The sequence below is a fragment of the Falco cherrug genome, chromosome 1, assembly GCF_023634085.1.
Source record: "Falco cherrug isolate bFalChe1 chromosome 1, bFalChe1.pri, whole genome shotgun sequence".
NCBI classification, from domain to species: Eukaryota; Metazoa; Chordata; class Aves; order Falconiformes; family Falconidae; genus Falco; species Falco cherrug.
Genome location: NC_073697.1, coordinates 97216812 through 97243388, shown reverse-complemented (window position 1 = coordinate 97243388; position 26577 = coordinate 97216812). Strand labels below are relative to the sequence as shown.

General features: G+C 39.2%; 2 protein-coding genes across 2 annotated transcripts in view; both read right to left on the bottom strand.

Moving 5' to 3' along the window:
- DNAH10 (dynein axonemal heavy chain 10) overlaps positions 1-6642 on the bottom strand; it is a 57044-nt gene extending 50402 nt beyond the window's left edge. The window contains exons 1-7 of the mRNA XM_027798827.2: positions 6593-6642; positions 4875-5020; positions 3988-4093; positions 2784-2899; positions 2106-2298; positions 1205-1362; positions 254-484 (exon numbers count right to left, since the gene is read on the bottom strand). Coding sequence (XP_027654628.2) covers positions 254-484; positions 1205-1362; positions 2106-2298; positions 2784-2899; positions 3988-4093; positions 4875-5018 — 948 coding nt within the window. The 5' untranslated portion in view covers positions 5019-5020; positions 6593-6642. The remainder of the gene's footprint in view (positions 1-253; positions 485-1204; positions 1363-2105; positions 2299-2783; positions 2900-3987; positions 4094-4874; positions 5021-6592) is intronic.
- Positions 6643-7535: 893 nt separating this feature from the next.
- ATP6V0A2 (ATPase H+ transporting V0 subunit a2) lies at positions 7536-25762 on the bottom strand. Its single transcript, XM_055710690.1, has 20 exons — positions 25524-25762; positions 24178-24256; positions 22699-22796; positions 21688-21825; positions 21062-21162; positions 20207-20333; positions 19323-19405; positions 18887-18980; positions 18348-18560; positions 17593-17743; positions 16696-16835; positions 15620-15777; positions 13894-13984; positions 13477-13595; positions 12832-13042; positions 12141-12260; positions 11778-11897; positions 10441-10558; positions 9678-9849; positions 7536-8791 (listed from the first exon to the last, which is right to left on the bottom strand). Exons 1-20 carry the CDS (start codon positions 25638-25640, stop codon positions 8689-8691), a joined length of 2553 nt encoding a protein of 850 aa, XP_055566665.1. The 5' UTR covers positions 25641-25762; the 3' UTR covers positions 7536-8688.
- Between the last annotated feature and the right edge of the window lie 815 nt (positions 25763-26577).

Sequence of the window (26577 nt, the reverse complement as noted above, 5' to 3'; positions counted from 1 at the left end):
GTCAAATGCTCCCAAGGCTGTGATTTACAAACCAAACTGTTCACAGCTCTGGGCTTCTGCTTTCAAACATTAGAACTGTATCTCAAACAAAATAAGCAAGCCTTTTTTTTTATTAAATATAAAAAGGCTAGAATATATCTTTATGGGTGCTAACAAGTGAAAAAAGAAACCCAAGAGGTGATTGTATCAACAGAGAAACCAGACTCAGGGTACTACAGTTAAAACTTCATGAAGTTTTCTTAAGGATACATACCTTCAAATGGCGTTCAAGAGTTGAAAGATATTTAACATTATCTAGAGCTTCCACATGATGTTTTCTGAGGTCACTTAAGACTATCTGCAAATCTTGAATATGCTCAGATTCAGCTTCCTGCAATATTTGCAAGACTTTTTGCACTTTTGGAAGCTTTGTCTGTTCAGTAAGAGCACTTAAAGTATCATTCCTTTCACACCAGAGGTCAATTTCTGCAAGCGGACCATTACCCTACAAGTAATGTGGAATAAAATAAAAATTCTAAATTACCATTATGCAAGAGTTAAAACCTATAAACAGGACTATATTTGTTCCTTCTTTTCAATACGCTGTATGCTGAGAAAAACCTGATATAGTTCAACCATGCAAAACTGCCAGACAGAAGAAGACCCTTGAAACCAAGGGAGTTTTACACGCACTGAAGGGAACCGCTCATGGGGAGTATATCCCTGAGTTGGAGCTGGGGAGTTCGTGCTGGCAAATGCTTATGCACAAGTAACTTTGTAGACATGAAATCCCTCAGTATATTTAATGGTATTAGTCATATGTGTAAGTGTTTGCAGAACCAGAACCTTACAATTGAATTTTTGTTTGAGAGAGATTACTTTCTTCAAGCAAAAATAGTCGTCTATTTAAAAAAAAATAATCACTGCAGCTTTTAATATTTCATAGCTCTTTAGAAAAGTGCAGATAACAGAAGTGCCTTAGTTTTCCAGTCATCCTGTGCGGGTAGGATCTGCAGTAAGTTACTTATATTCTATTTATATTCTATTTCCCAGAGTCACACCGTTCCTCACTACTTTTGTTCTACTTTACATCAATTAGTAAATGACTTTCCAACAATCAAACATGAAGATGGATTAAAAATGAGCACAAACCATTCAAAGAGATTCCTGCGGGAAAATAATGTCTCCAGGAATAAAAGCAGCTTGGTATTATAGAAAACATTACCTGTGGAACCTTTTTCAGTTGTTCCTCTAGAGCTGTGGATATTAATTTCTGCCAGGTCACTGCACAACGTTCCAGAGGTTCAACCACTTCTGGAACTGTGGCAAGAACAGTCACTTCACCTTCTAGGTTTATAGCTGGCACCTCCAGTTTAATATCTCCTATTAAAAGAAAAAGCATATAGAATTAATTGTCTTGTTCCATCAGCATTGGTGAAGTAACATCACTGAAATGGCTTGTGCCTTCCATCTTCTTAGGTACTTAAGGACAGGTAACATACCACCTGCTCTGCCTGTTTGAGAATACGGCAGAATACATCCCGTTGCTTGACAGCTAACACAGTGCCAAGAAAGACACATTCCTACAAATAAGTGAAAAGTTCTCAGGTTTTATGCCTTAACCCAATCTCTACTGATTAAGAATTATTAGGATTAGGGTTTTGCTGAAGAAGACTATCAGGCCCTACTGTAGGCCACCATGCTCTCCTTAATGGCATGACAGTATCCCCTGTCAGAGAAGGGATGCTGAGAAACACTTGAAAGTCTCATGCGGTCTGCCACTTTCTATACCCTGCTACGGCCTCAGTCTCCTGCACACTGGCAAGCAACGAGGCACGTTTACCCTCTCTCCTCTTCTTACTCCAGGCTGTTTGAAAGACTATCATCGATTTCAACCCATTTCTCCATACTGCCTGCTATGTTTCAGGGCAGTAAAAATACTACTGTTATCAGCAAAGAGAAACTTCAATCAGGCCTGGAGCTTCCCCAGAAACTGTATGTATTTGTTATTCTATATAAAGCCATTCCCAGATGAACCTCTTTCTACTGTCATGTACTAAACACCACAGTGCCAGCATAGGCAGAACACTTGCCTTCAGTTTGTCCTACAGTCTGCTGAGTAACACTTGAGAATTTTTGCCTGTTCATTTGTATCTCATTCCTCATCTGAATATTACAGTATTCCACAAGCTGTTCTTTCTTTCCTGCAAAGTCAGTCTTGGGTAAATTCCTGTTTCCAGAATCTGTGTTATCATCATCTGAATTAAAGGAAGTTTCCTCCATCTGCTGCTGACTATAGGAGACAGCTGGTGAAAATGCCTATAATTCAAACAGGTACCGTAGATTATATGGTTCATATTAAAAAAGAAATCAGTAAAAGTCAGCTTACTAGCAATTCACTTAAGCATTGGGCATGTTGTTCTAAAATTTAATTTAAGTGCATCTCTTCCCATTTCACCTCTTTAGCATCGCTCTCTCTGTCTCAAGGTCTACAGAGGAATAGCTCCAGCATGATTTTACAAACATCTGTCAGCACAAAAATAAAGGTATCTGGTGTCACACTCTTAAATGTTTCTCATATAAGGCCAGGCAATAAATTAATGTCCATCTCCACACCTTTACAAAAAACTGGGAAACAAAATATCAAATAACAATTCACAAAAACATCATTTTGGCATATGAAGGTCACTCATTAAATATTAACGCTTCTTATGCACAGTTCATATGATCAGCAGAATACTAAACAGGCAAATCACTTACAGAAACACTCAAGACTCCATACATAAAAGCTGTAACGCATTTACCTGTGAGATGGCATTCTTTAGCATCAAAAGAGTATCATCAGTAAGTACACCAAACTTTATCACTTTAGGAAGAGACTCCTTAGCTTCAGTCAGGTCATTAGGTTCAGTAACTCCTTCTAAACAGTATACAAGCAATTAGTATAAATTTAATTATTTGATACAGAAAGCATAAAGCATAAAGTCCTTTCCATAATAAGTTAAAACTCCATAAAACAAACAGTGTTTGTAATAAACTAGGTTTGATGCAAATCACTTTCAAAACTAGTGCTGGTTTTAACAGTGTGCATGCTTTCTCAGAAAGGGCAGAAAAATAATTGCGTCACCATCTGACTCTTAAGTCTTTACGATCCAGCCTTATAGTTAGGAAATGGTTTTCTGTTCAAAAAACATAGTGGCCTTGATTTGAACTCCTGTTCTACAGATAGACCAGGAAAATCTTGCACAGAACTGCCATAAAATGACCAAATATATTATAATAATTTTCTTTTTTTTCTCAAATGTCCTGTTTCTAGAAAAACTGAAACTAATAGGCTCATACAAAATACTTTGTAGCTTCAAACCACGCATGCTGCTGCTTGGAGAGCCCACATAAATGTTTATTTAACTAAATTAGAGTTAACATACTGTTGATAGTTCCTGGATATAGGTGTGGCAAAAAATACCTGTTTGCTTTAGTGCAGAAGCTGTTTCCCATGGGGCCAGAGCTAGACACAGAGGTCTGATTGCAGCCAGAACCAGAGCTACTCCAGCTGCTGGAATAACTATTGTCATTGGTTTTATGATAAAAGTAAGAACTATCAGAATAAAAGCTGCTGCTGGTGTGTATCAGAATTTGAGTGAGGTGAGGAAGTCTGATACTCTGGTTGTGCTTATCACTACATTATGGTCTAACTTTCACATACAGCTCCTCATCCTCAAAACACTTTACATAGTTGTAGAACTTGTAGTAACTAATCTTAGTTCCTCCAAGTGCAGTATGAAAGCTTCATCTTTTTTGGTAAAACACTGAAGATATGTAACTTTCCATAAATTTCATATGAAAAGCATTCCTGATTCTACTCTGAGAGTATTCCTAACCTACCCCATTAATTAAGGTGGATATGCACTATCCTGAATCCCAGTCATTATCACCTTTTCTCAATGTGAAGAACTGTTTAATGCAAAGACTTAAAATATTGAGCCTGCAGTTATTCAGGCCACATACCTTTGGTGTCTCTCAGAAAATATACAGTAGAATCTGACACCAATTCCTCAGGAATTTCATCAACAGCTGTGCAGAAGCACACTTTGTCAACTTTCCATTCTTGTAGCTGAAACAAAATATAAAGGAATTTTGCTGCCACATTTCTTAACAGTAAGAAAATGTTTGTCTACTGTGAGCAACAGGACAGAATCATTGGTTTAACTCCATTATCTTCACATTGCTGTCCAAGTAAACCACTAACATAAATGAAATGTTAAAAAATCACTCAGCTAACTGTAAAAATCATCAGCTTTGGAAACAATGTTGATTTCCAGACCAACAGGACTGAAAGTATTAGTGCCAGAAACAGCAGAAATCAGAAGGCACTTAAATGCCCACCCCTTTCTGAGAATATGCAAGCACCTCCTCTCCTTCCACCTGCATCTCAGTCATAAACCAAGGTTAGTTTGAAACCCCAGACTCCATCCTGACCACCTAGTTATGTAAAAGATCTGAGGTACAAAAGGCTTTATTCACTGTTTCTTCCATGCTCTTCTCATGGTGTCTTTATTTAGCAATTAACTGCAACTTTTTTTTAATAAGTAACTCTGGGAACAGCTAATGCGGTACTCAAGTAACCCACTGCTGCATTTTCTCACCAAAAGTCAGCATTTTGCCCAGTAAATCACCTTTGCAATGTCTTATCAGTCAATGTCAGAGGCTATGGCAGACACCGCAGGCCATTGGTTTTGAATGGAAATTCCTGTTCTTGTAAAATGTTCTGTTCTGCACCGAGGACTTGCTCTGCACTGTACCTCCTTAACTTGCCTACCAGTTTTAGTGAAATATTTGTATCAGAAACCATCCTCATATCCACAAAAGAACAGAGTGAAATACAAGAGACTTACCTGCGGTGTGTGTTCCGTACTGTCTATTGTAAATCTTTGCTCCAGTTTACTCATTTCAGACCCACCAGGGAGACTTGATACATGACCTGACACACTTCCATCTTCTGCAGATTGCAGAGGGGATGTCTTGCTTTTCTGAGCCATCACTAAAGAACACAATTAAAGAACAGGTATTCCATGCATATAAGACAGACCCTTCCAATTTTCTTATTAAACTACACAACTGAGCATTTTCTTCCATCTTCAGCATCACCTTTTAACAACCTGCCATCCAAACTTGCTGTTAATCATACATTTTCCTGTAGGGCAGCACTATTGCTGAAGAACTGCATCTAAATAAACAAGTGAGTATACTGCGTTCCACAGGTGATTGATCTTTATTTAGAGTATCCTTATCAGCATTTTCCAACACACTTGATCTTTTACAACAAAGTAAGTAGATTAACACATTTCAAGATGAAACTACTTTGTAAAAGAAAATGCAATTAATTAAGGGTTTTGTTGTAACAAATCTATGATATGGAAAATGTTTATAGTTATGTTATGCCCCACTGTAACACAGGAACAACTGCATGAATTCCAGGGTCAGTCAAGAATTTCAAACTTCATTTTATACTGTCTTCCAGAAGGTGCATCATGTCTTCTTCCCCTTTCAGCACAGGCTTCCAGACACTTAAAAGAACTGGAAAAGGCATAGGCGCACCCCCAACTAGATCCTTGTATGCGCCGATATTACTGTCAAGTAATAATTCTCCTGTCCTTCTGCTTTTGAGCATTAACCTGCAGCATTGCAGCAGCCTCCGTTCAGAGGTGCAGAGTGGGAAGTTGAATTCTATCATTCCTTTAGTCTACTTACACCCACAGCAGGATTCAGCACTTAACTTCATGGTCCTATCTTTTTTGCACAGTCAGAACAAAATTCTTTTATGCCTGTAAAATATCAGAGCATGACTTCTTGCTTCTGCAAAAAAACTGTTTCAGAAGCTTGTGGGAGTTACACAGATACTGACAGCAGAGAATTGAATCTCTGAGCCACCAAAGATCATTGCTCTCTTCTGACACCCTTTCTATGCATTTTCCTTTGGGTTTTTTTCCAGTTTTTTGTGAAAGGCTTCTCTGCAATACTGTGGTTAAAGTACTGGACCAAGCTTAACTCTACAGAATCACCACTATTATCCTCAATAAACTAGGTCAGAATGAAGGAGAGCTTGTAACTCCTAAGTCACAGGGAATTAATTCATTCCTACTAAAGGGAACATATTCATTCATTCTGTTTATTTTAATAAAATTAATCTCTCAAAATCTGAAATAACAAAGCCACTAAAAGATGTCACAGACAGACTGGATGGAAGATATGCATTTGTGCATTGATTTTGTTCATGCCAGTCAGTCTCTCTCTTTCAGTTTCTTTGAAAAAGATGAAAAGGCCAGACTAGGATAGCTTTCTTTAAAAGGAGAGCCCTGAGGCAGAAGTTCTTGAGAAAACATTAGCCACACTGCCCAGAACATGCACAAAATCAGATATGCTTTCTTGGGAGAAGAACTGTTGTTGTTACAGATACTGCTGGATCTGCTTCAGAGCGCCACATTAGCTAGTTGCATTTAGCCTTCATGGCAGTATGGCCTGCAACAACTACACTTCAGCTACCCAAACCACCTACTTCCTTCCAATAGCACAGAGGGGGCTGTTTCAGTCAACTGCTCGGGGAACGGGTTACCTGGGCCTTCCTCCTGCTGCTTATCTGCAAACTCATCTGTGTCCCCTGTATCTGCACACACATAAAATGGGAGGAAAGCGTGATACAACCACTCTGCAGGGGGGATGGTGCAAATCCCACCAAAGCACAACCAGAGAGGAGAAAGGTCTGGAAATGGGTGGGATAGAAGGGGAACATGTGGACCAGACACTGCCCAAGGGGTGAAGCAGCAGGGAAAGGGATAAGGACGGGGTAATGGGGCTGGGACTCTGCTGATGGGGCAAACGGAGGGCTGAGGGAGGGGGAAATGGGGAGCTGGTGAGGGGAGAGTGAGGGGGCTCGGGTCAAGCAGTGCCCGGGGAGGGCTCAGCAGGCTGGGGCGGCAGGGGGGTCTCACCCGCAGCCTCCTCGCCACATCGCTGGGCCCGCAGCAGCAGCAGCGCCGCGCCTGCCGCGCTGCCGTTGTCCCCGGCCTCAGAGCCACGGTCGAAAAAGCGCAGCACAGCCCCTGCCTCCTGGCCGCCAGCTCGGTTCAGCAGCTCCTCGAAAGGCGCCGGATCGCTCAGCTCCAGGACGGTGAGCACCCGGTCCTGCAGCCACTGCAACCGCACATCGTCCAGGCTCATGGCGGCAGCCCCCGGGGCCCGACAGACGCCTCCCGGTGGTCACGGCAACGGGGGAGGAAGGAGCGACGGCCACGGCCCGCCCCGCCGCGCCTCAGGAGTCAGCAGCCGGTCCGCCCGCCTCGTCCCACAAGGCTGCTCGCGCCGCGCCTCAGGAGGGCGCGTTCCCGTTGCACCTCTGGAGCGACCGGTTACTTCAGCCCCGCGCCCGCCTGGGCGGGAAGCCGCGGTAGCGCCGGGGCCGCGGGGCACGCCAGGGGCTTCCCGCGGGGGGGGGGGAGCGGCACAGGCCGGGCTGTCCCGCTCCAGCGGTACCGGGAACAAACGTCGGGGCCCACTCGGAACAGCACAAACCAGGTTTTATTCGGGATTGGCAAGAAACACGTGCAAAATTTAAGTGATGCTGTGCTTACAGCACAGATGTTAAAACATAATGGTAATATCCCCATTTTCAGAGCAGTACAAAAAATAACACGAAGTGACTCCTTTCCACCTGTTCAGTATGAACTTTGGTTCCACAACATCAGGTCAGTACCGCTGCACAGGCAGCCCTACAGCCAACGGGGACCAAGGCCAATGCTTTATTCCCCCTGCAGAAGTTACACCTGCATGTGGAAGCTGCATGGGACCACACTGTAAAAATAGAACCCGGGATAAAAATTTCTAGTAGGCAGTTTGATTCTTTTATTTGTGTCCTGACCCAGGCTGCGTAAGAGTTTTTTCCCAAGGCTTTTACCCACCAAGGTCACCGGAAGAGGCTGCACGCACCTCGCTTTGTGCAGAAGAGCATGAGTCTGAAAGCTGCTGGCTACAGGGAAAGAAGAGGGCTAATATCTCCAGTCTCCACTTCTAATCCTGACTTCTTCCACATTAAATACCACCCATGGCTTCTGAAAGACTGACATCATAACTCTGAGCAGAACTTGGAATAAACAGTTAACATCTTCAGTGCAGTTTTACATATGGCCAAAAAATGAGCACATTGCATCGCTGTGTGTAAATTTACATTTCATAATCCTTCTTGGATAGATACTGAAAACATATATTGCTTCTGTTGCATTGCTGAATTGTTCCCAAAGTGCATGAGATGGCAGCTTGCTTAAGTATGTGATTAGTAATGAATGTTTAATATGACAAAAAGTCTTTCGTATAACTTAAAAGTAACCATTCAAGAAAATAAACAGCCCCAACAACAGCAAAAAAATATGCCTACACTTGTTTTAGGACAAGCAGTAACATTTTTTTTTAAAGAACAAAACTAATTTACAACATTAGTTTATCAAGAAAAATGTACATTTTATATCTATATACTTTACAAGATGTTCCAGATCTGCTATGTATTTCTATGGGAGGTATATATTACAGAATTATTTGGCTGCATTATAAGGCAATCAGTGAAAAACACTTTGTCCTACATGAAACCATTCAAAGGCAAGATCCAATCACATAATTATTTGCAGACAAGTCCAAACATTTCTGCTGACAGCAACCAAACTACGCTGTATCTTCTTTATTAAAATGTAAAGAAATGTGCTTAAAAGAGAAAGGCGTAAACTTGTATCCTCCACCGGAGTAGAATTTGTTCTGAAATTCCACCCTGAAACGATACAAAAAAACCCCAAACAGAATCTGTATATTAATCTGCAATGACCAGTTGCCAAGGGATAAACTGTGCATCGTAAAAGGCTGAACAAAACCCATCCTAATCCTGTCACTTACACTTTCTGTGCTGCTATTTAACCTTCCTAACACAGTCCTAGGCAAGTTTCACGTTTCTCAGGAGACCCAAACACAGTGATACTGTGCCATAATGGCTTATTTCTGACTTCTTACTAATTTGTTTCGAGTTAGTTGCAGTTAATTGTTTTGCAAATATACAATATCATGAGGACAATATAAACACAAGGCAGAGCTATAAGTGTTTATATAGCATGTTTGCCTTCTCTTATACTGTAAATATCATCAGGTTTCAAAATACTCTCCGAATCCACTTGAATATGCAGAGCTCGTGACATTAAGACTAAGAAAGGATTAAAATACTTAAGGGTTGGCAGCCCCACTTAAGCAAAAGTTTTGTCCACTAATAGAAATGTTCTGTTGAACCAAATAAAAGAGACTGAAGCCATTCAGTGGTATAACCAGCGTGAAATTAGAAATACTTATCCACATTATAATATTCTACAGTACGAAAAGCTGCAATACTATAAACCAAATACAGCTTGCACCAAAATCAACTCTGAATATGGTTGAGGTTAATATGCATCAAATATAATATTGAATTTACTGAAAATATTCCAGAGGAACAATTGCATTCAACTAACAAGCCATTTATTTCATATAATTAAATAAATCAACTACATTAGCATGAGGCTCTTTAATTTTATACTTTTCTTTTTAATAAGGCACCTAGTATTTTGACACAAAAATTCCTATTAAATAAGGCAGTATACACTAAAGTGATATAAAGAAAAAAGTGAACTTACCAGTGAAGTCGTATAGCATGGAGAAAAGCAGAAAGCCCCTCCATGACCAAAAGAATAAAAACTGTTAGCACAGCAAAAAAGGCTAGAACAGGGACTAGCAATAAAACACCATACGTTGCATCCACACGAAGACCCACTCTCATCACCATCTGCCATAGAACTTCTGATAACTCTATTAAAGAAATGTTTCCATAATTAATATTGATATTGCATACATTCACCCAGTGAGCTACTGACTTTTATTCTAGTTCAAACAGTATTCACAGCATCTGCTGAACATGGGAACTATCAGCAATCCCCTGCCCCAGTCAGCTGTCCATCCCTCCCTCCCCCAAAATAATCTGTTTCAAAATCAGATCTACTGATGGCAACATTTTCAACCATGACACTAAAACTTTCCTAAGTGCCTAAACACCTTCCAGACTGGTCAATCAATAGAAACCAGGAAATGGTGCTGTGAGTGCTGATACACTGTTATGGGAGGTAACACTGCGCTCCCATCATTGGCCTCTTCACAAAACAGAGCAAACAATGAAGAAAATTACTAGATTCCAAACAGTAAGTCCCAATTGTAGTTTGGGGGCTTTTCACTGATCATGATTAGTTTAAACAGGGAATTTTTTTTAATTAAGAAAAAGATAACTTCATAATAGTATCACTTCAATAGGCCAGCCTTCATCTAACCAGCATTAAAAATCAAGACAGATGAAAAAAAAAAAACCAACAACAACAAATATCAACCAAATAAACTCAACACACTTACGTGCATGAGCAAGACTTAATGCCCATAGTCTCAGATAGGAGGCTGTATTAGAAATACATCCTAGACAGTATTCAATGGTATGAATTGCTTGATTCATAAAAACATCTGCAAAATTAAGCTGAAATATAAAAATACATTTGTATCCATCTAAACAACACAGTACAGCATGAGAGAACAAAAACATTAATCTGCAAATCTTAATGTACATGGAAGAAAAAATCCATTTAAAGGGTAATACACTGCAAATAAAAAAAGATTTGCTATGTTTAAGACAACATTATTACAGAGACAACATTAAAAAAAAAATCAGGTGCTATAGTTTTCCAGTTAGTTTCCCCAACTACTTTGTTGATAAATCAAAATGAATGCAATCTATGTTTTTCACAAGGAATATGATCCAATACTTGAAAATGCTAAGCAGCAGAGCCAGCCATGGTTCTAATTCCTATTCTACCGTGATCCTAAATTTACAATGTAAATTTTTGCATCCTTAAGAGCAGGACTAAGCAATGCTAGTGATAGAAAGATAACTACATGAATAGTGTAAACTCTGTAAATGCATGTACTTGTTGCTAACAAAGTTTCCAAGACTAATATTACTACAAATTTCAACACTTACTTTGTTTGGAACTATGACACATTTTACTTAAGCAAGCAATTCTTGTATATTCTATACATAACAAGCAAGAGCTTACTACCCCAGTGAAGCAAGTACTGTACATAGTCTGCACAGTGGGAAACTGAAGCAATTTTTTATCTTTCAATTCACATCAAATCAATGGAATCAGTCAAGACCTGTAAAAATTTGCCCTAAGGAGCAGCAATAGCTGGGGACTAGGAACACTGCCCATGTCTCCCAACCCCCATTAGCAATAATCTTCATCACAAGATGTAATTTGCAGACATAAAGAGACTTTTGTCTGGACGAAAAGCCAAGATTAATTAACAGGAAGCTGGGCAGTCATCCTCGTGACTTAATTCTAAGAATCCATAAAACCATACAAAGCCCAGAATTTTTATCCCACTCTTCAATTTTGGAAAACCTATAGCCTTAGATGCAAGGTCTCTATGTGCAAATAACGCACTCCTCCTGTTCTCCACTACAGATAGATTGTGGTTTACTGTAGCAATCAGAATGTAACAAGAAATAATGATTAAAATAGCAACAATTGAAAAAATAGGTAAATTGCATTCAAGCATCAAGGTCTTTGTAAAGGCTCAGCTGATTTTCTTGAAAACTTCCAGGGACTCAGTGTAGAGATTATCATCTTGATTTTTCCACTTCTAATTTGCTTTTAATGACATACAAACTAGAAATTAAGCAAAAACATCATTACCTCCTCTCCATCCCCCTCTCTGTGCCCACTGTCTAAATGACTGCTTCCTTCTTCTACATCATGACATCTCAGCAGAGAAAGTTCTTCTTCACTTTCTTTTCGAATTAGCTTGTAGCCACTCTACAAAACAGAAACGTACCATGTCTTCAAGTGGACTGCCAGTGTCATTTTTTACATTTATTTAATATAGTCAGAGACAAAAGCAAAAAGAGAGCTAGAGAAACAAAGTACTATTATGTGTTACAGTCCAAAACTTTCCAAGTTGAGTAGAAATCTCTAGTAAGGACATTACTCTATATGCAACACAACACCAGCTGAATTCTTCTATACTGAAGAAATACACAAGTTTCTCTCAACACTTACTCTGTACATTCTAATGCCTCGGCCTCCACTGCGCAACCAATATAAATAAAGTGGTTTACCAAAAAGCATTACAGGAACAGAAAGAAAAGCTATACTAAGTAGAAACCTCTGCAGAGCAACCTGTTTGAGGGAGAAAGAAAAAATTAAATTAGATCACAAAATCAAGAGTAGGAAAAGACTTCTCATTTTCCTCTAAAGGCCTTTTTGAGCCTAAGAAAAACGCTGCTAATTTCAGTGGGTATGTACTCCAAACTAAACATGCACATATTTTACTTAATCAGGCCCTTACATTAGGTTACAGACATCCATCATCTTCAGGACTGGGTTCTAGATTAAGGCATTACTGATATTCCTCACATCAGTGTATCGTTATACTGGTATTAGCAAGGTTATTTACAGCACATAGAAAAGTATCAGCATTACAAGCATGAGACACTGTTCTCTAGCCTTAATTTTAACTGGGGAGATTTTGTTCTAGAAACAGGTATTTTCACAAGTCATGGCATAAAATCTTACAACCAATTAAAGAGTAAATAGGTTATTTAGTCATAACGTTTATTCAATTTCCTCTTAATCTGATACATTCCCCTTCCTAGGGGAACCAATCATCCATCAGCCTTTTGTGACTGGTAAAGTGTTACCTGTACAGGGAACACAGGATGTTCAGAAGCTTGTTAAGTACACTACGTACCTGCCCGGTGTAGAAGACCTCTGTTTCACCACCAGGAAACAGGAACATGTTAATAAACTGAATCAGAATACTAGGAGCAGATGTAGAGTCCTCCGCAGAATACGCTAACCATTTAAAGAAGATCATAAACACAAGGTAGCCAAAGATGCACATCATGAATAAAAGTTCAGGAAGAAAAACCAAATAAATATTATACTTCTTCTTGAAATGCCTAAAAGATAAATATGGGAAAAAAATTAAAAATAAGCCTTACAAAGAAAGATCAAGGTAAACACATGACCCAAACGTGATTTCAATAAAACAGAACAGTATCCAGCACTTGTAAACAGCAGGACTGAAATTACAATCCAGAACTGATATCTTCATATTCAGTGACATTTTAGTCACGTATTTCAGTGGAAATCAAAACCGTAAGAAGCACATATCTCTATCTAGCAACAAGTGAAATAAAATCTTGATTTAATCAGATTTTTTGGCATAACACATTTCAGAAAGACTTCTCTGTCACTGCTTTTTAAGAACAGTTTTCACAATTACTATTACTCTGTTTTTAAAAAACTGTTCCAGTTTCTCTTACCAGATTGTTATAATTCAAGATCTGACAAAAACTACAATGTTAATACTATCTTAACTTCTTGTACTTACAAGTGGTTAAATACCCCCAATACAACTCCAAACGTCATGTGAGTCACTCCAAAAATCACAGACATTTTCATTTTGAAAGAATTTAAAAAACTGAGACGATTGTTTGCCAAATTCCATATCTGAAGAGAAGAAAACAAAGCCAACAGTAAAGAACAGTGTAATAGAAGGAATACAACAGTATCCTTTCTCTACTGGAGACCAGAATTCTACCTCAAATGGGGATAACAACTGAAATTTGAGTTCTGTGAAAAAAGTTAAATCTTTCTTTACTCACTAAGGGAAAAACTTTTTTGAGTGGAGGATGCAAGCAGAAATGTTTTTTCCATAGTAAGATCTATATTCCTAATACACATACCAAAATCTGATTTTAAAATGACTGATAATTGCCAATGGATAACTTAAAAGAATAGAACTAACCGGATCAATTCCAAAGGGATAAGCTCCATTGTATACACCAGAAACATTTGGATCCAATGTTAAAAACTGATTAGACTTCAGATCCTCAAGACTGCAAAGAAACAAATACACAATCACATCTGACATTGTTTAAATATAGTTACAAATTATACTTTCAGTTCTACAGGGCACTGCCTGCTTCCCTTTATATGACTAGCTCACCCACTGTCAGACTTCAAAAGAATAAAAGGATTTCTAAGCACAAAGGCCTGGCTAATAAAAAAAATAGGAAAAAAAACCCCAAACTCAAGAAATTCACAATCTGGGCTTCATTTGCACTAACTGTCTTTGAAATGAAAGTTTCTGGATTTTATTCCTCATGCCCCTAGAATGGGATGTCTCATTTAGAAAGCTCATAATTTGTTTTTATATAAAATTCACTAACAAACACCCAAAGAATAACTCATAGATTTTTTTTTCCCTTTTACATTTGGATAAGTTTCCACTCCAACTTAAATTAACACAGCATTCACCACCCATTCACATTTTAACCAAAGTCAGTGGGTTTGACTCTACTATTTGCCTCAAAAACAGGCAGTGGCTCAAAAATGAGATGCAAGCTGTGAACATTTAAATACCAAAGGGCCACGACACCTCAAAGAAATAAGGTTATCCTACTTGGTGAAAAAGTATGTTTGACAATTCACATAACCTACTTTTTTCTTTTTTTTTTTTTCTTTTTACTACCAAGAAAAGCTGTGCCAAGACTGATGATTACTAGGTAATTGATTATTTCATTAATTGTTGATTTCTTTACAGTAGATACTAATGTTGCCTGGCTATTCATTCCAGAAGCATGACCTAGGACAAATTTCTCCACAAAAATGAGCCCTTTGTTTACTATTCCTCTCAAAATCTGATATATATATATATATATTCAGAAACCTCTCCTGGAAAATATAATAATTGGAGACAAACTAAAACAATTAGCATAAAGACAAATCATAACACAGGAGGCAGTGCCTTTTATGAATAAAAAGAATACACAAGACAAAGTCCCAGTGCCTTTTGTTAGGATTTTACAGTACAACTGAAGTCTCCAGCCATTCATAAGAACCTTTTTGTTCTTTAGAGATACACAAAACACACCTAAGAAGGTTTAGAGACTGAATAAACCCTAGAAATATCACCCCATAAAATTCGGTGCAAGTCCTTACTACCAATAAAAAGATACTATGCCAGCTGCACTTCTTAATCACCAAGAGTTATTAGCCAGCGTATAGCATTAGGATATTGCAACAGAATTGGTTCCAGGAGAAAACTGACTGTCATCTACACCAAATGATATTCTAGAAAATGATCCAGGTGACTGAGGACATGTAAATCCAGCAAAGCAGCACTGACAAATATGAGATTAACCTGATAGATTTACTGAATTAAATATAATAAAATTCTAACAGTGGTTTTGGAATAAATTGTGTTCTCTGTGGATTTCCCAATTTACGATAATGACCAATATGAATTTCTGGTTTTAAATAACTATTACTGCCTTTTTTATTCTAAGTGTAGATGTATCAGCCCTTAGTGCACTAGCACTTGATACCTTAACAACTAGATTTTGCTAGATTTCACTGCATTTATTTACTGCTCTCAATAAAAGGAGTTAAGATGGGTGAGCAAAAGGGTTAAACTGTTGCAGGAAGTACGTATTTGTTTTAATGGTATAGCAAATAGGCATGCTACTCACCGCCAAACCTGCTGTTCAAACATTGCCGAAACATTCCATCCAGAACCAAATATATTTAATGACTTCGAAAAACAGTCATTATAGATCAACCCAGTGTATATAGAAAACAGACCCATTAATAAAATAACGTATCGGCCTTCAAATAACATTTTCATTATCTGTAAATATTGGAAAAAAGATAAAATAGAGATCATCATCTGCTATGTGAACAATCGTTATGTAGACATCTCTAACAGACACACAGTTTTGGCCATACAAAGACTTCTAAAAACTCTTGTGAACAGTCATTAAGGAATAGGAAGAAGCCTGAGGCCAATCAAAATGTAACACACAATTTTGATTTAAGCATGTCAATATGCAAAAGTGATTTATATGCAAAGGTTTATATGCATGAGGAAACAGAGCTAGGAATGAGAAGTATATTCTGAAAAACAACTGTGTTTAAATTGAATGCACAGATCTGAAACCCCCATGCAAACTCCCATTACAAACTAAGACTCTTCTCACTGGCATCACTACATTAATGAATAGTGTTTCTAAGCCACTTTTCCTTCCCAGGACTAGTTTTCAAGAAGTTAGGCATTTGCAGCCATTCTTAGTTAAATATAATTCTAAGGAGAGATGCAGGTGTTCCGGCATTCCAACTCCATACAATTAAAAAATCAGTTAAAATTAAGTTTAACAAATTTCAAACTACAACTCCTTTTCAGAAACAAGAAAATGGAATTGGGAAAATAATTTTCTCCTCACTTCAGTCACTGTAACCACATTCTGTAAAACACACGCATTACTAAGTAACCCCAGAAGAAGAAAAGACAAGCCCAACAATATCAACTAATTTTTGTCACTTTCATTCCAACTTGAATAGTTCTGCTCTTTCAAAAAAGTGAATAGTTTGTTAAGATATCACATTAATCTCAAGGATTACAGCAAATTTAAACAGAAAATCCTGAAACAAAGGAAAAAAACCCCAGCCTAATACATGTGCAATAAATAGTACTTTCCAGAAACACAGTAATTATTCAATTGAAATAATCTTGCTATATGGGAAGTGAATTATTTGTAATTCCTTTTACCTCATCTTGTGATCTTTGCAATCTAGGGTGGTTTTCATACAGTATTGTCAGAAGTGAGAATATGAACATTAGTAGACCATGCCCAAAGTCTCCAAACATAACCGCAAACAAGAAAGGAAAAGTGATGATGGTATACAGAGCTGAAAAGGCAACATCACAAATTTCAGGCACACAGCACAACAGATGATGCTGCCATCTGAACTATGCCTAAGCAATTCAACTACTTTAAAGCTGAAAATTGTTTGAGAAGTTTGAAAAACATTTCAGCCCCTACTAATGGACCTTTCCCCCACACTATAAATCTAACTCGGTTTAAAGCCTGCTTATTGTGTATCCCTTAGTAATGACAAATCTGCAGTTGAGCGTTAGCTGACGATTCTGAGAATAATAATATGAGCCCAGGAAATAAAAAACAGACGAAACAGTTCTTCCTCCATGGCTATTCTGGCTCTGTATTATAATGTACGTTCTCCTGTACAGCATGACATAACATAACTACAAAAATACATACAGACATTAAACTAACTGGGCTATACAACAAGGCTGGATTTTTTTTAAGTGATGAGCTCCAGGCTTCAGTAAGATCAATAGCCATTACCAAAGTTTTCTTTTTTCCCCTAAACATCCTCTCTTACCCAAAGTAAAACATTATACAGCTATTATCAGCATCTTTAATGCTAAAATAACTCATTCAGCAAAATCAAATCCTATTTTACTGCTTGGAGCATCACTTGTACTTTTGATGAGCTACTTCAATTTTAAAATGGCCACTAATAAGCAACATGGTTGCCACCATTTTGCTTTTACCAGTGTCCAGTTCAGCAAGGGAATTAAACTTCTAACAAGGCAAGCAGTAATGATAGCACACCTCACAGTTCAGATTTCACTAGGACCAACCTGGATTAACTTCCCCATAGCTTCCAACTCCATAAGCATCAACAATGTTTTGGAACCCTGAGGTGAATTTATTGGTACGTATCAAAGTTGGAGGAGGTTTTGTTGTTGGGATGGTATTCATGAATGAAGAAATTGTAGCCCCACTCTTTCTCTAATTAGACAGAAAAAAAGATACATTTATGTAAGAACTCAGTTGATGCTTAATCTAATCAAATTGAAAACATTTCTTCTATCAGCAGTTTCACTGATCCTGAAACATTCCTAAGTTAAGCCACAATTTTAACATTTATCCCTTTGTGCCTTCTTAAAAAAATAATTACATTAATCTGTTCTTCTAAACACACTGATTACATACAGTGTTCTAATCCTTACTTTGTATGAAATACCAGAATACACTCATTAGTCAATACTATAAAGCGAAGATTTGTTATTAAAAATTCTCCTTCATAAAAGATGGCACTGCATTCAAGTTAGCACCTTCTACTTGACTGCAAATAGCATGGTCAGACTGGGTCCAACACGGAAGTTATTCAAGAAAAAAGCCAAACAAAACAAAAGCCAAAACAAAGAACAAACCCACACACAACACTAAATAAAGGTTCTGCTTACAAAGAAATTGTTTGATAGGAGTTCATAGACACCCACACCTGCCTGTGCCTACTTTTAGCCTGTTTTAAATAATCATTTTCTTTCCTTATCTGTATAGTTAGTTCAGGACAAAAGTTTTAACATCAGTGAGCATTCAGCTGACTTACTGAACCTTCCTCCAACGCGTGGCGCAGATTTTGCAGATCAGCCACTGGACACCAAACCTCAGCAATTAAACATTTATTTGTGACATCAAAGCTGCACAGGTTGAGTACATGATAAATGGCTTTCATCTTCTTCACTTGGATAACCCAGGTATAGATGGATTCAGATGCTTTACACAAGACTTGGCGTAAGTAATCCTCAGTTTTATGCAACACCTTTGTCCAAGAAAAAAGCAAAAAGATTTCATTGGAAATGTCACAGTGGTTATGGTAACCACAGTCAGAGCACCTAGTATTTGTCCAATGCCAGATCACATTTGTAGGAGGGCAGCTAACTACCGCTTGTAACAGAAGGCAACGCCAAGTGCCCAGAAGTTTAATAAATACATGCAACAAGACATCAGGGACATGACATACAGTCATGCTCAGACCCAAAGCTGTATGTGTTTTAGAAACCTATTCAGGTACTTAACGCAGTGATTCATCAAATGATTTCCTGTAGCACAATAACTGCAGCAAAAGAAATACTGTTATTTACTCACAGTATGAAGATCCTGAATACGAATATTTAGTCCTTCAACAACTGCCTTGCGCTCCTCCATGTTATCTGGATAGGGATACACATGACAGTGATAGCTACAGAAAAACAGAAGTTTGTGTTAAATAATCAAACTGAAACAAAACAAACCACCCAACCCCATGCCCTCGTCAACCCACAACACACCACTGAATAACCACGGGACAGATTCAACTGAGTGCGTCGGTATTTTGCCTGTACTTAATAAGGACTGCAATACACACATACATTTGTGTATTGCATAATTATAAAGCTAGATGCTAGTGGTGGTGGGAGGAACAAATTTAACTTCAACAATCTTACCTAAATATCAATACCTACAAGGAAGGGAAGCTGTGGGAAAACTAAGAACAAAACAACCCAGATATAAAGAAATCATATGTATTACTTTTACTTCTTACCAGTCACAAATCTTCTTAACTTTCTGGCCGATTTGTTCACCCCAATAGGACACTAAAAAAACAAACCATTTTGTGGTTTCACCCTAAAAAACAAAAAAAAAAGTTGATGAAGTTTGTTTTTAACCAACAACTCCACTGCGATACAATTACAGAGCAAAATAACAGATCTGAATAATTAGAAAATGCTGTGTTAGTAGCATTAACCTTTCACCATCTTAGTGAAGATCAAAAAATAAAATTCAAGTATGCCAATAACTTTTTTTTTTTTTTAAGAGAAAAACAGAAAATATTTTCCCTGAAAATAAGAGATTAAATTTTACCATCTCAGAATTATCAGTAATGAAAAAAGTCTGAAGACATTAAAACGTTACAAATTAGGGTCAAAGCAAAATTTTAAAGTGACAGATTAGGCAGCCATAATTGCTGATTTGCAGAAAGTTAATTTTGTAAGTTCAGAGAAAAAGCTTCATAGAAGATTAACTGTACTCCAGACTTTTTTTTCCTTATTTACTGAATGAACAAATAAAATTAATATTAAAAGGTAATGTACTGTACAGACCTAGTTAATAAATATCCAAGGAGCCATTTATGCCATGTATTTTGATCATGGTAGCCAATCACAAAGTCACTATTATTCCACAATAAAATTATGCACTCATCAAGTTGAATCATGATAAATTAATTGCCACTCCTATAGTTATGGTGGTATCAAGACCCTCGAATTTTACAGTCTTACAAGTTCTAATACTTTAGAAGAATTTTCCCTCCAAGTGCACTGGGAAATCATTTACATTCATAGCAGGCAGACCTGAGTAGCAATTTTTCCAAGTCCTATGAAAAGTACAAACAAAATAAATAAACTGATAGTTGCAATCTTTACTCACAGTATCTGGATCTTCCAGACACTCATCCAATTCTGCGTATGTAAGAATAGTATAGCCTTTACAGACTCTCCACAGCATTTTTTCAAATGCTTCAACTTTTGCTATGTGAACTAACCCAGATATGAATCTATAGGGAAAAAAAAAAAACCAATTTGAAAAATAAGCTAAAATCCACAAAAAAAGTCAGAGTACATCGTCACTCAGGATCACACAGTCACGATAATTTAACAACTGCCATCTCTAGAGAAGGAAAGAAGGTAAATTTTCTGTTTCCCCTAAGTAGGTATTAATTAGTATATAAATTAGATTCAATTTCTATTCAGAAAACAGACTGTAGGCCTGAGCACACAACCAGAATTATATTTGAAATTGTTTCTTTCTGTGATATTAAGGTTCTTAACCTTTTCTTGGTAAGATACCCTCTTATAACGGTGTGGTAGAGAGCAGTATCCACTCATCATTCTAAAGGCAAGTAGGCAATACTGTTATTAATGCTACAACTCACACTGCCAGGTGATTAAAACACCGTGTGTTTATCCTAGAAAAACAGTTTGAACAGTAGAAGTACTGATTTCGAGCACTTAGATATTCTCCTTAATACACATGCTTGGTTTGATGGAAGTTTTGTGACCTTTTTTTTGGTAGTGTCCTACTTCCCTCTCCGAATAATCCAATTTTGTTACACAGGTACATTTGGGTCAAACTTCTACCCTGCCTAGAACAGCCTGTCTCATCTGAAATCACTACATTCCAACTTTTAAGAAAACAGCCCACTATTTAAGAAAACAGTTCATCAAGTAGTTTTGAAACAGCAAACACTGACAGCCTGCCAGGCATGGACTGAGCCATACCTACCCCAGCTTGGCACCCAGTCTGTGCATGCAGTTGTAATCCATTAATGGCTCGTTTTCCACAGACGGAAATTCTTCATAATTTGCGTGTAAATGGGATTCATACTAGAGAATAAAAGAAAGATCACTCACAGATTTCAGAAAAAAACCCCTACTGCCATTCATTTATTATCCTGAAGAAAACCTAATTAAGTAAATTATTTCAATAAAAATATAAAACCCTTTCTGCGTTCAAATCAGACAACAGAGAGATCTCAGGATCTCAAGTGTACTGTTCTTAGCAATTATAGTCAGCATTGCAAAAGTTACATGGTATGTTTCTTAGCACAATTTATGCATCAAAATACAAATATGCCTTCACTTTCAACTGACGACAGCAGTAACATTCAAATCATTCAATAAAGAAATCAAAGCTCCTCTAAACTCAGGGCTGCATTTTGCTATGTTTATGAACGCAGCCTAGTACCAGAGCTGGCCAGCCAGGTTCTCTAGGTACTGAGCGCTAATAACGAACAGCATACAGTGCCGTACAGCCCGACACAGAGACATGCACTTCTCTAGAACTACTAACAGTAGGGAACAAAAACCACCACATGACACATACTCCTTGCCAAACAACATAAGCAGTACCTCAGCTGTTCTCCTGACAAATCTTTGTGTGACCTCTAACATGCACGTGTATTCTGTCAGTTCAAGCAGGTTTTTCCTCAACTTTTCTTTGTTCTTAGTTACTTCCCTCAATTCTGTCTCCAGCTTCTGCAACTGTTCCTGAGACACAGAGAAAAAAATGACATCGAATCAGTTACACTGTTTTGGAAACTGGGGGAGAATGAATTTTAAGCACATGTTAATTTGCCACAATGATGGGAGCTTCCCAATTTCTTAATTAACTTAAGGTCCATAAGTTCTATTCCTCAGTCTGGAGAAAATTACTTTGTATTGAGTACACTTGATTCTCCACTGGCATCTGTTAAGCCTGTTGTTCTGCCCCTAATTTGTGCCTGAGCTAAGTAACGCAGACTTGGAATTAGAACATCAGATAGTACAGGGTGGAAGACAGCTACCTATTATTTCAATAGAATTACAGCAAAACAGAATGTCATTCAAAATTACATCTGGATTTTACAAGCTTCTACTTCTAACGCAATATCAGAAAAAGGATTCAGAGAAAACAGCACCACGTTTTGCTACACAACCAACACTGCAACTTGCAGAACCTTGGGCACATAAAACTTCCCCACACCCCAGAAATTTTGGATGCACAAAAAGAGTCTTAGATAAGTCCCAAAGCAATAAATGAAGCTGAAGGACTACAGGTACAGATGATAATTTGCCTGAACAATGTAATTGTTCAGTGTAATTCAACAGTGTAATATGCCAGCCCATCAAAATAAAACAGATGAATGCAAACCCCATGAGTTAGCTTTGACCCTTTCACAGGAATTTTGTGTTAGTATCAAATCCTCACTGGCAGTCTTTGAAGTAACACTGGGAGAAAGAAAATAAATTTGACAAAAAGGAAAGCAAATGCTTCTGCCACGCCCCTATAACTTAAGTCCTAAGATAGCAGGTAATCAAGTTTGAAATAAAATTCCAAGATTCAATTCTACACTTTTGGCATCTGTTGCATGGAAAAGTTACCTGGATTTCTAAAATGTGCTTCAGCAATGGGGCAGGAGGAGCAACGTCTCCTTCAGGAAGTGGAATATCCGCCTTTTTAATTTCTTGTACTAAATACCCTAGAGTGAGAAGAAAAACAGAGAATCAGAAAGGAAACCGTATTGCCTTACACTTCCTGGAATGCTGCACAGTTGACCTTCAGCTGCTACTGATGGTGCTGATCACACTGCAGCATCAGGCCCATTTTATTCATTTTTTTCAGCAGCAACACAAACACTACAGTCTTCAAAGAAAGAGGAGCTTATGGAGTGCTAGGAATAAAACACAGAGAACATTTTTGACTTGGAAGTTTGCAGAAGCAAATCATCTTCAGAGTCCTCTGACTGAAATTTTCCAACCACAAGTACTTTTTAAGAAGCTTTTAACATTTCATAATATCTCTTTGTTGCTGCAAGATATCACTTTCTGCTGATCATGCCATCTGCCAGAAACTGATGTTCTGTTCATTGACCCATGTTTGGAATAAAAAGCATTCAAACAAGGTGGCTTAAGCAACCTTGACAACAAATGCAACTCATGCTGGGCAAGGAGATTGCTGAAATAGCTACTGGGATGGTTTGGCATGACCAGCACGTGACTGATGAGAGATTCCAATAAAAAGAATCTTTCAATGGTAACTTTTCCTCAGGATATGCTGAATAAATCTGCATCTTGGCTGTAATGTTCTACATACCCTTCTCTATTCATTAACTACCATGTGAATACAATTAACTTCAGGTATTTTTGAGGGTGCTTGGAAGTTCAACAGTACTGAGCTACACAACATGAAAAACAGCCATATCTTATAACCAAGGAAATATCCAGAGTAGAGCTTCTCAGCAGAGCTCTAAGCAGTCAATACTGAAATGGTCTCAACTATTTATCAGCAATTCTTCTTCACCTCTGAGCTTAAAAAAAACCCAACCTGTATTTAGCACGTACGTGTTGCAGTGTAAGTAAATTTTACAGCTCAAAAACCCAAGAAACAGAGATCAGTGGTAAAACACTGGAACAGGTTTCCCAGAGAGGCTGTGGAGTCTCCATATTCAAAATTCCACCAGACACAGTCCTGGACAACCTGGCCTAGCTGACTCTTCTTGAGCTGGAGGTTACCTAGGTGATATCAAGAGGTCCCTTCCAACCTAAATGACTCCAATACACTCAAAACTGATGCAGCATATCAAGACAAACTAAGGAATATATTTGTATGTTCCAATCCAATTCAGTACTACAGTCATCTCCAGCTCCAAAAATCTACATAAAGACTCTACATATGAGTGTATGTATATCTGTCGCTTCATACATACCAAAATTTTCTAAAGTTCTACAGCACTGAGATCATACAAGACTGAGAAGATTACAAAAACCTATAGCTGAAACTTTCACTGTAGTTCCACTCTAAAAATATAAACTTTAATAATGCCGCAGATGAGAAAGAGCAGACATGAAAATAAAGCTCACCAAGTATTCTTTCCATTTCTTCACACTTCTTCACTTCATTAACAAATTTTCTTTGAAATACACTCACATTTGGGTTAAGCTGAAAGAGAAGGACAAAATTATTATTAAATATTGCACTGAGCAACCACCCCTAAAAAACCACATCTATTTCTGTGACTTCTCACGAGACAATTTTGCATGTGGTTCTGCGTGATCTCTTTCTACAAAGTGCTTTTCAGCTAAGAAGGTATGAAAACCTAAAAAGATTTAAAAGAGTTCAAATAGCAAGGTTGCTTTTACAAAAGCAGAATGAACAATGCCTTTTGCTAGTTTTACTGAAATAACAAAATAACTAGGTCTACCGGAGAAACCATTCCTAACCTTATTTCTATGGTTTTAAAGTACTGCCTAACAACTTCAAATTAACAAACAACCTTTCTGCCAGTGATTTTTTTGCAATGGTTTTCTACAGAATATATTTGAAATATTGAGTTCTGAAAAAGCCTTTTTTTTTTATATCCCCATATTATGACACGTGCAATGTCTCTGATTACTTAGCTTTTAAATCAGAACCACTAAATATGCTGTTTCTGGAATAAAAGGTGCAGGAGATGCCTGGAATGGCATCAAAATATTAAACATAACACCCATGTAATGATTCCTACAGACTGGTCTCCTCCTGCCTGCCATATTTACTAACCAGCTGTTAATTTAATTTAAGTCCTCCCAGCTTTCCTTACAAAGATTGTACAACCTACATTTCTGAAGAATACCTGGAAGAAATGCCAACGTCTCAGCAAGCAAAGCTCATACAATTACGATGAGACAATGCAGAAACAAGGTTAATTGTTACCCAACCCTATTTGACGTTAGTCAGGCACGTAGTTTGCTCCAAGGTGCACTGCTCCTTCAGGAACACACGCTTTACAAACCAGCAGACTGTAATGTTGAAGGAATCAACCTACAGAGCAACTACTAAGGTGTTACTATCGCGTGTCAGTGGGGTGCACGCGTGCACTCAGATTGAAGTCAAGGTGCCTTCAGGTGGGTAATGGCTTTCCCATGGGATTCAACCGCAAAACACCCCAAGTTTAAGCTACTTCTGTGCGGAAGGCAGGACGGAGTGACCCCCAGGCAGCCCTCCCTAGAGCCTCTCCGACTCCCCCGCCGCAGTCAGCCTCGCACCTGCGGCGACAGAGAAGGGTTTGGAGGCTTTCAGATCGCACCTCGGCAATGGAACCTCCACCTTCCCGCGGCAACCGCTCGGCCCGCCTCGGCCTTCCCCTTGCCGCCCCCCGCCGAGTTCCCCTTCCTGCCCCCGGCTCCCAGGACGCCCGGCTGGGCCCGGGCCCGCCGCCGCTACTCACGTCTCGGAACTCGGCCAGGCCACTTTCGCCCACCTCGCTGAGGCACTCGTAGGCCGAGCCGCTCTGGAGGAAGAGCTGCGCCAGGCACATGGGCTCGCCGCGGAACAGCGCGCCCATGGCGGGCGGCGGGGAGCGGGGGCGCTCAGCGGGCCGGCGCGGTGCGGCGTCCGGCGGCAGCCCGCGGCCCGGCGGCCATGGCGGAGCGCCCCAGCCCGCCGCCGGCAGCGCGGCCAGCTGCTTCCGGGGGGCGGCGCCTCCGCGGCGCCGGGCGGCCGGCAACGCCCCGCCCCGCAGCGCGGCCCGGCGGGCGGCAGCAGCCCCGCACCGGGCGGGGAGAGCAGCGTGCTGCGGCCACGGGCTCACTGGGGGGGCGGCTGCGTGTGGCGGGAGGGAAAGGAGAAACACGTTTCTGAGGTAACGGTAAGGTCCGAAAGGAGGAGGTAAGTTTCTGAGGTAACTGTAAGGTCTGAAAGGATAAGATACGTTTTCTGAGGCAAATGTAAGGTCCGAAAAGAGAAAACACGTTTCTGAGGTAATGGTAAGGTCAAAAGGAGAAATATTTCTGATGTAATTGTAAGGTCCGAAAGGGGAAGATACATTTCTGAGGTAATTGTAAGGTCCAAACCACAGGGAAATCCTACAGTGAGCATCACATTTGATCGACTGAAGAACAGCAGTAAATGTTTTCAGTACGCTGCGTGGCCCAGATCAGGTGCAGGTTCTCTCCCTAACTAAACTGTTTTAAGTCCTTGGTATCAACTGCAGAGTGTGAACTGGAAAGGAGGATTACAGATCAAGACGGGAAAATCCCCGAAGCATTATGGCTTTTCAGAAGGGCGAACAACGGGGTCCACTGCTCCGGGAGCGGGTGGGTGCAAGGGGGCTGCTGCCGCCCTGACCCCGGAGCAGACACGCTCCTGGCCAGGACAAAGCCCCCCCGTGGGCCCCCCTAGCCCCGGCACAGGGGGTCACGCACAGCTCGCCCCATTAAAGCCAGCTGTGCTCTTCCTGCTCCAGTCACGGAGCGTAGCGCTTCAAAATAATTCTACTACTT